The sequence below is a fragment of the Montipora foliosa genome, chromosome 7 (genome assembly GCF_036669935.1).
Source record: "Montipora foliosa isolate CH-2021 chromosome 7, ASM3666993v2, whole genome shotgun sequence".
NCBI classification, from domain to species: domain Eukaryota; kingdom Metazoa; phylum Cnidaria; class Anthozoa; order Scleractinia; family Acroporidae; genus Montipora; species Montipora foliosa.
In genome coordinates, this window is record NC_090875.1 from 29,649,027 (window position 1) to 29,659,026 (window position 10,000).

At 38.2% G+C, this 10,000-nt stretch overlaps 1 protein-coding gene across 3 annotated transcripts in view; it reads right to left on the reverse strand.

The window, feature by feature from the left end:
• The window catches only part of LOC138011747 (uncharacterized), a 30,786-nt gene that overhangs the window by 9,548 nt on the left and 11,238 nt on the right, over positions 1-10,000 (reverse strand). Inside the window, exons 1-2 of one of the 3 annotated variants that reach the window (XM_068858900.1) lie at positions 7,526-8,040; positions 1,553-1,694 (exon numbers count right to left, since the gene is read on the reverse strand). In XM_068858900.1, the coding sequence (XP_068715001.1) occupies positions 1,553-1,691 (139 nt within the window). In that variant the 5' untranslated portion in view covers positions 1,692-1,694; positions 7,526-8,040. Of the gene's footprint in view, positions 1-1,552; positions 1,695-3,954; positions 4,075-7,525; positions 8,041-10,000 lie in introns of those variants that run through there. The other 2 variants (XM_068858899.1, XM_068858901.1) reach the window with 2 other exon arrangements.

The window sequence follows — 10,000 nt, forward strand, 5'->3', positions numbered from 1 at the left end:
ATGGTTATCAAGGAATACAAACGAGAAGCGTCGAGCGTTACATATATTAGTATCTTGTGCGCGAATCAGTAATAAATTGAACTTGGCCACGGTTACTGTCGTCTAATGCACCTATCAATGAAAATATGAGTCAAATTCCCCACCCCTGCGATAACATAATTGGCCAAAAGTATCAAAAGCTTCCCACCTTGGGGCGAGTAAAGGTGGCCAAAATAATATCCTTGAGACTTTGCTGCACACAATAAGAGTGCAATGTATGTACCACTCACCTTTCGTTCAGCCACCTCTCAAGACCATGGGAAGTTCATTCGAACGCCTTCTGGGTATTTTCTAAGATGGCGGAGTTATTTTCAGGCAATCTCGTTCCCAGGGCCTTTCCCTCACTGGGAACAAGGTTGATTTCCAAGACCTCTTCATTATCCAAGATGGTGGCTTTCCCCACCCCTGGGGCTTAACATTGATAGGTGCATAATCACAATGGAAGCCGAGAAGTTGAACTATGGCCTACCAGGGACAACTTCACCCAGGGTCTTGAACTCGGGAACGACCGGATCTTAAGGCAAGTCTTGTAACCACTTCGCCACGACGATATCGACAAGAAATGGAAAGCCACACCCGGAAAAATATGCTTGGGGTATTGTTGATTCTTAGGTTATTCCGACTTGTTCTGCATGTAGAATTATTACCGTTTGTCCAGTATTTTCACTATTGTCTCTATTATCGTCTCGTGTTTCTCTTACCCAAAGAACCTGGAATTAAATGAATAACGCGCAACGAGAGGGTTCAGAGCCATTGTTTTCGCTCATGTAAGGACGGTGCCTACTTTTTTATTGCGCATACGTTCTGCGCATCTTGAGATACGCGAATTTCCTATGGGTGGTGCCATTCTCGTCACCAGAGCCTCGGATCGTCCCAAGGCTCTGGAAAACTCTGTGTAGGAGAACATGCGCCGTAGGGTTCTTATAGCCAGAAATTGGCTATTTGAACCGTACGGCGCCTGCTCAATCCTCGCGCTAACATGAATGCACCAGTTAGAGACGCTTTTGATTGTTCTTCACGAAAACCAATAAGAGAGCACTTTGTTTCAGGGTTCCCCAGAGCTCTTCTCTCCCTCAGTCAAGAGAAGATCTCTGGGGTCGAGATTGTGGGTGGTGCTTATTAATACAGGGATATTTTTGCACACGCGGTTCAAAAGTATGCGGAGAAAGCAGAACTTTCAAGAAAAAAGAAAACTAGGGGTAACCACGCATTCTTCAGAGAAAATTAAGCTTCAACGTGGAAAAGAACGCCATACATTGCTTTGTATTTTCAAGCTTTTTACAAAAAATGTTGATTAATTGTCTTCGAAAAATGCGTTGTTACCCCCAATTTTCTTTTTGGATTTCACTAACACTCGTTAAGATCTGCTTTTCCGCATACTAAGTAAACCACGCATATACGCATTTGAATTAGCAGGCACCGTCCTTAACATGTTTTTTTTAGCGCTATCTTTCATGCCGACGTCCTCGTTGAGTGATGTCCCCAGGTAACAAATATGACGCTGTTAACCTACCCGTCTCTTTACGTTCAAACACAGCAAAACGCCAATCTGGGTCATCCACTTCAATCACCGAGCAGTGCCCTTTAACCAAGGCTGACCACGACTGATGATACGTTACAAATATGACAAGACTAAACTGCCACTGAAACATGATCTGAAAAAACAAAATCAATAAATTGCCCATATCCATGTGAATATTAGTACTGCCTTAACACTGTCTTTACCATTGGGACCGGTAAACACAACTGTTGACAAACATTCCGAATGAGCCAACAATGGGAACAAAAGAGCCCTTCATTAATTTCTATGCTTATTTTGCTTAGTTCAGTTGAAAATAAAGCGATGTCTCGTGCGCAACTTTGCATTGCTCCATGCAATGATCTATGGGTCTACAACTTAATGTTTGCAACTTGTTACTTTCCGTTATTTCCTTGCTTTTTTCTGCAAACTTTAAAGCGGGATAACGTAGACAATTTCTCATTTAATAATATGTTAATCAAGTTTAGGTTTTACTCTATCTTCACGGTCTCATTTCAACTCGGTATTGGAACGTTAGGCAAATTATAAACGTCGCATTTTACATGTGCCAAATCTAATGCAAATGAGCGAAAACGTAGAATTTTAAGTGAAGCTATGATCTTCGCAGTTATAAGAGCAATTTTTGCAATTGCGTAGAGAAGCCTGAAAAATTCAGGACTTCAACGGGGTTTGAACCCGTGACCTCGCGATTCCGGTGCGACGCTCTAACCAACTGAGCTATGAAGCCACTGACGTTGAGAGCTGGTCATTTGTGGGTTCTTGCTTCTCTACGCAATTGCAAAAATTGCTCTCATAACTGCGAAGATCATAGCTTCACTTGATTTCATATCCGCAGTTCATATATGATTGATTTCATATACCATTTCATCATTGATTTATTCCTCACGGGACCATTAGAACCCACAAATGACCAGCTCCCAACGTCAGTGGCTTCATAGCTCAGTTGGTTAGAGGGTCGCACCGGAATCGCGAGGTCACAGGTTCAAACCCCGTTGAAGTCCTGATTTTTTCAGGCTTCTCTACGCAATTGCAAAAATTGCTCTTATAACTGCGAAGATCATGGCTTCACTTGATTTCATATCCGCAGTTCATATATGATTCATTTCATATACCATTTCATCACATAGAATTTTGTCATTTGCATTAGATTCAGCACATGTAAAATGCGACGTTTAAAACGGGCCTTATTAACTATTTAAACTACTTTATACTTGGGAAATGGGATGGCCCAGTGGTGAGAGCCCTTCGTATCAAACAAGGAAAACAGAAAAGTCTTATATTTTTATAAACATCTGTGTATTTGAATATTTAAGTTAAACTTTGTTGTCCATTTATTTTTGTTGTAATCAATTTACTTAAGATGGATGTTCTACATGTAATCTTGACATGTTCGGAAGAAACTTATTTTCCATTGCCTTGTCTTTGTACTCATTAACATTTTTCATATTATATATATTTAGATTTTCATCTCATGTAAGGCAGTAGTGTCTACATGTAATCTTTACAGGAAATGGTCTTGACATGTTCGGAAGAAACTTCTGCCTTCTTCAGTGCAAATCTGAATGTAAATATCTGATAAGTTTCCAGCTCAAGATAAGTAAAAGAAGCCTTACACAACCTGTGGGAAAACCTTTCCCTCAATCAACATGTTAACGTACGCTTATCTCTGCAATTTGCACGCCTTATTTTTCATTGTCTTGTCTTTGTACTCATTAACATTTATCATATTATATCTATTCAGATTTTCATCTCATGTAAGGAAGAAATTTCTGCCGAAACAAGTCTGAAACATTGCAAATTGTTGTTTTATATTTAAGACTTGTGGTGTCTCTCCTACTCTGTAGACCCAACGGTCTTCATGTCTCAAAGTACAAAAAAAAAAAACACCTGCTAGCTCATATCTGGAGTGAAACCTTTGTACCTTAAATTAACAGTTTAATGCTGCACAATTGAGCTATCGGGGATTCGAGGGGCAAAGTTACGTTAACGTCGTTAAAGTAAGTTCTGCTAAAAGTAGCCAAACAGCAGCACGTCTTAATCATATCACCACGAACTCCAAGCCCACCATCTCCACACCTTGCCCAGCTAGTATTTGAAAGAGAATAAGGTCCTCAAAATATTGCTGGCATCTCTTTATCTCAGTTGAAACTTTCCTCCTTCGCTCCTTTATGGTGGAAATTTTTGAAAACCCATTTGGACTTTCACTTCAAATTACTCCTATCGCTGAGTTATCGGAAAAAAAAAATAATGATAAGGCGTCGCTAAGGTTGCGATCTTAAGATAGTAGTTTTTTCTAGATGGCAAACAAAAACCTTATTTCTATTTATTTTCCAGCAACGTTGCTATATATAAGTTTTCCAAGGAATAGTACTCACCAATTCTTGACCTTTTTCTTAATGAATCACTCCCTAAAACACTACTTTGCACTTAGTTACAACACTTCTTCAATACCACGAGCCATTTTTCAGTCTTTAAAAAAACAAATATATAATGAATCCTAGAGACATCAAGGTAGCTACGAAAATTGTTTCCTTTATTGACATTTTTAGAAGAGCATTACTTTTCGACGAGTGTAAAACAAATTTAAATTTCAGGAATTATGTCACCTAATTAAACAGCTCTGCACGAAAGGACTCCACGTGTCGAGTGTTGAACTTAAACTCCTCTCTTTTGTTAACAACATCATGAGTCCCATATAACTCACCATTCCAGCTTTCCTCAGAATTGCTTCACGATGTCAAATTGATCGTCAGTATATTTAGTATTTACAGAAACCCATAAGGGTTGAAACGTGTAACGGCCCGTTGTGTGCTGCGAAACAAACTTCTGAATATTCAACTCGCTAAGTACCATATTTGGAACCACAAGAGCGAGGGGTTTCCAAATATGGTACTTAGCACTGAAACATTCAACCAATCAGTTTGCACTGAATATTCGGAAGCTGTGAACGCGCGTTACACGTTTCAACTCTTATGGGTCTCTGGTATTTAGTAACTGCATTTATAAAATAATTAAGATAGTACGCGCACTCTCATTGGTCAATAGCTGTGTTTAGATGAGAGTATGTAAACACGGGTGTTACATTAAACGAATTTTGATTGGTTATGTACTGTCAGACGCGCGTTTTGATTGGCTGGTAGGAAATATGAGCGTGTATCAAGAAAATCTGTTTCAATCAAGAAGTAAAAAAGACTAGCATTTTCCTTCATTTGTCGAATTATCTTTGAGAAATATTTTATAAAAGCAATAGAGGACTTTTTTCCGTGTCAGTTTCCATCGCCTCATCTAAACACTCGGGGGGAGCTGAGAGAATTCTCGACAGTTGTGCAAAGCCTTGACTGCGTAGAGCGTGTTCCCCTTCATGGAGTCCGAAAAAAGGTTCAAATTGTGAGAGGAGAACATTAGCATAGAAGAAAAACAAGCTCAGCCTTGTTAGTATGCTTTATCTAAGGACCTCTAATAAGGAATGCTTTATCAGTTTTGTATGTGACCTTTAAGGCTGTTTGATCATAAAGTTATTAATGAGTTTGAAGAACCTTTGACTTACGCAAGACCCAATAAAGACTGTTTTATTCAGCCGGCTCTAACAGAATTCATGACATTCATTCTTAAAGATAACAAGGAAGATTATTCATTTACTAGTCCTTTTATTCACTGAGATAATCCACCCTTCACGCGCTTTTCAATTGTCATCACTTCATACTACAAACAATACAGCATATATACATAATTACAGAATTCAAAGTTTACAATACAAGAAAAGATAAAAATCGCGCTGACCTTTTCCGAGCCGAAGTATGATAATATCGAGATTTATCAAAATATCAATGAAATTTGTTTCTTTCAAGAGCGACTGTTACATTGGAAAGCTTTTACGTCTCACATTGGGTTACTGGTCTACTTTGAATTTCTTGCTTTTTTTTTACGAAAACTGAAACAGTTATATTGTGTCCTCAATTCAGTCTCCGACTTTTCTACTACTGTTTCAATCAATGGATCATTCTAGCCACGTTGATGATTGTTCTTTAATCATGCTTTCGTTCCTAACAACGTACAGTCAACTGGTTTATTTAAGAGAAACGGTTCGCTACCGGTTTACCCGGTAGGAAAGGGATGATCAAACAGCCGTGCCGAAGCCACGACTTCAAAACATCTTAACTTATTCCAGTACTCGTTCGTTTCCTTGCAAATTAGCCCTTGTCACCACGTTCTTCTATTTAAAATCCAAAAATAATATTTAACTTTAAACGAGGCAACAAGGGCTAATTTGCAAGCAAACAAAAGAATATCTGATTCAGTACTAAAATGATAGCCACTTTGGAATGAGATGTATTCCTTGCTGATAGCCACTTTGGAATGAGATGTATTTCTTGCGGACCTAGAAACTTTCAGGTTCTTTGAATTAAAAACAGTTACTTTGAAACTTTTTGTGCTTTTGAAGTTCTTTCGGCCGAGACGACACGTGGTCTTTAGACCAAAGAGAAAGTGCTGCCTCTGTGATCATTTTTTACGTCTTCAAAGGGTTAGTCTCGGATATTAACGACTACAAAACCGAAATTCAATGTATCGTTCAAGAACCCACACTCTATCGACACTCTATTGGCGAAGAGACGAACGCAGAGCTCTCGGTTTTGTCATATTCTTTTCAGTGGCCGATTTGGCTATATATAGTACAAAAGACTTGTAAGTATGAGGCCACGTAAAGGGGAGCTAGTATGTTCCTTGGCGGTCAGATAAATACACATAGATTACAATACATTGATCAGGGTTGAATAATGGAAACACATTCAAAGAAGCAAGAAGCAGGCAGTCCCCTATTTATAACTGCTTCGAAGTATATTTTTGCTAAATTTATCGCAACAAGCAATCCAGAACATCATTCTACTGCAATGATAACTCTTCCGTTGTGGAAAAGAGCAGGATCATCTTCCCTTTATATTATAGAAAAAGCAATTCTTAATTTCTCCCTCAAAGCGGGGGGCACCTGAATTTCACTTGAAGTTACCCTATGTTTCTTACATCACAAACAAATAACTCTTTCATTCCCTGTGTAAACATATCGCTGTTTCAGCTTTTAATTAAAAAAGTACTACTTTTGGGACTAAGAGACGTGCACGAAGAGGAACATTCGAGGTACCTTTTTGTTGCAACTCCCACAATTTCTCTGGGTTGTGCTTTAAAAAATATAATGAGGAAATCCGAAGAAGAAATTCTAAATTTTCTTGGTCGGACTGATTTCGTTTGGAAGTGAAACCAAATTAAGACTACTTTACAGATTAATAGGAAATTAATTTTGACTGAGACACTGAGTTTTTTTCCCTGAAGAATGGGATATGATTTAAAAGAGAAACTGAAATTAAAATAATGACTATAATGCCAACAACAACAACAATAAGAATAATGATAATAATTACTATTCCATTACGCAACTGATGACTTCCTTACTCATTTCTTAAATTTTCACAGAATAGAAGCTTATTTGTGAATCATCTAGGAATTCCTTACTCCTCAGTGTTGCTAAACTCTCCCTAAATTTTACGTGTGGGAACTCTCGGAGTATTTGACTTGAAATGCTGCCTTATAAGATTGGCACTAGGAAAGAATCGCAAACAAACAAGTTCTTCCTATCCTAAAAAACTATCGAGATAATGCAAACAAAAGTGATTACACCAAAGCAAATACTTTTCTATTCCACAGAAATTGTTATCGCCTTCTTCTTTCTCCGAGTCTCAGCGAGCTTTCTCAGATGAGACGAGGTTTACATTGTTTAGCTTATAATAAGGCGCTTAAATAGCTTTATGAATTTATACCTCCTTGGGGTCTAGATCTTGAAACATTAGAGTTCCCTTTCTCCTTAATTCCCCGCAGTGAAGAATTACCAAAGCACTTAAAAACAACAACAACAAAAAGCTGGATGGTCTTACTAAAAACTTCTTCTAAACTTACCAAGCCTTTTTTACAGCTGTAAACTTAATAGAGACATCAAGCCAAAATTTGCTCAGCAAAGTGAACGCTCCGCCGCCCGCCAGAACTTGAATTTTCAAGCAAAGACGCGGGGACAAAATACTGACCACAAAACGTACTTTAGCAAGATTTGCTGAGCTCGTCAAACAAGGCCCACTTGAAAACTTAAACGCTTGCAGCTGCAAGGCAGCGAGAAATATGCTAATTAAAGCAATAAAGTTTCGCTTTTACAACTGGATGTGATTGGAACTATCGCTGAAGTAAATCTTAACTGACAGCCATCTTCTTCCGCTGGTAATAATTTTAGGAATTTAGATTGCTTTTTCAAGCAAGAAGCTATAGATGTCGCTTCCTATACAGCTGCTTAGAGCTCAAAAGAAAAAAATCACACAAGGTATGTTCTCACGGTGAAGGCGAGCCAATTGGACAAAGAAAAAGAAAAAACGAATGTCTGTGTCAAGCAGCACAAAAAAAAAAGAGAAAGAAACGAATGTCTGTGTCAAGCTAATAAAAAGTAATGAAAAAATATCAAAAAAGAGTCGGGGTTTCATCCATGATATTTTTTAGGGGTTTACACGCTGAAGGAAGCCTTGTATAATAATGCAAAGCAAAGCAGTGCATTTCAGGAACAATTTTAAGATCATACGATGCGATTTAGAAACTTAACAAAATGAAAAATCACAACACAATTGCAATGAATATTAGGAAGGATTCATAGTCGTACCGCATTGCAAGACCTCTGAGAAACTTCGACTGAATGGAATATCTATCTTTTCTAATTTAGCCATGTACCAGAGATTACATATACAAAACATATTGACACCACGGATATTAGGAATGTGCTGATGTTGTTATGCAAAGCACAAGACACATACAATGAACTGCCCACAAAAACTTTATAAACTGAAAGAAAAACGGGAAAAAGAAAATTTGTGCCAGATTGGCCTAAAGGAAACTATAAAGCTCTGCATAAATTAGGCCACCCCAAATAAGACAAGTTGGAGTCGTAGATTGGCCATGGACAAGAAAAATGACAGCAGACAACAGAAACACATTTGAATGAGAAAAAAAAACTCTGCCCATCCTGGTGAGAGTTTTTCTCTGTACTTTTGCGGGTTTAACGTGATCCGGGTTCCATTCCCAGACTTGGCATTTGTTGGTTCTCTAGTACACTGCGTCGAGAGGTTCTTCTCGGCATGCAGGTACTCCGGTTTTCCCCTGTCCTCAAAAACCAACCTATACGATTTGATATTAGTTATTTCATTTAGAGCGGTTTTCAAATGAGTGTCGTAAAACCAAAACCAAAGTAATTACTTCGGCCAATCAAAAAGGACGGAGACAATCTAATAAACCAATCAAAACTCGAAGTAATTACACGTAGCCGACACAAAGCGCGAGAAAATGTGCACGCGCGAGCCACGATTGGTTTTGGTTTCACTTCTGATTGGTTGAGAACTTTGAACCAATCACTGAGTGAAGTAATGCAAAATTGATTTGATTTGTGTGTAGTGTCCCCCAATTTGTGCCTCAGCGCTAAAAAAAGTTGATAATCAAATACAGTTCATTAAATTAACAGAAAAAAACGCAAGCATCATACGAAAAACATCGACTAAGCGTGTGTAAGTTTCTTGTGCAACTAATTACTATGCTCGCGACGCAAGAAAAATAACAGCCGTGGTCTTGAATTTCACTCATCATATAAACCCTTTCGTATGTGTACTCGATTTGGAAAAGTTTGGTCACGCATTTTGCCGATCGTACATTTTCTCTCTTGTGTTGTATACAAGTTCATGGATATTTCAGCTGCGTCTAGACAGACGAGATATGAAGACAAACAAGCTCTCAATTTGATAAAAAAAAGGAAACTTTGATATTTTATTTCGTGAATATTTTGCGCGCGCGGTACAGCGTCCAAAATAACATAGGTAATAAGAAAATGGCGTCACTGTATAGTCGAGCGCGGAATATTGCTCTTTCCTTGAACTCTGGCATGTTGTTGACCGTGGCACTTCCTTAATTCAGTTATTGGGACTTTTTGTTGCTTTTTTCATGACGAACCAACCAAAAATACCATTACAGAAATAAAACGATAACGTACAAATATATTATAGAAACAAAATATCAAAAATCATAGTGGTATTAAAAAAATTCGGATCCTCTTATGACGTCAATAAACAGTCATTTTACATAATCTATTGTAGATAACAATTGTGAAGAAATCTCACTGATTGCCGAAGCGCACAGGCATTGCCACAAGCTCGACTCCACAGTTCTTCTCTTTTGCATGACTGAGGGAGAGAAGAGCTCTGGGGAACCCTGAAACAAAGTGTCTTCTCATTGGTTTTCGTGAAGAACAATGAAAAGCGTCTCTGATTGGTATAACATTCATGTTAGCACGAGTAGTGAGCATGCGCCTTAAGGTTCAAATACCCAATTTTTGGATATAAGAACCCTTCA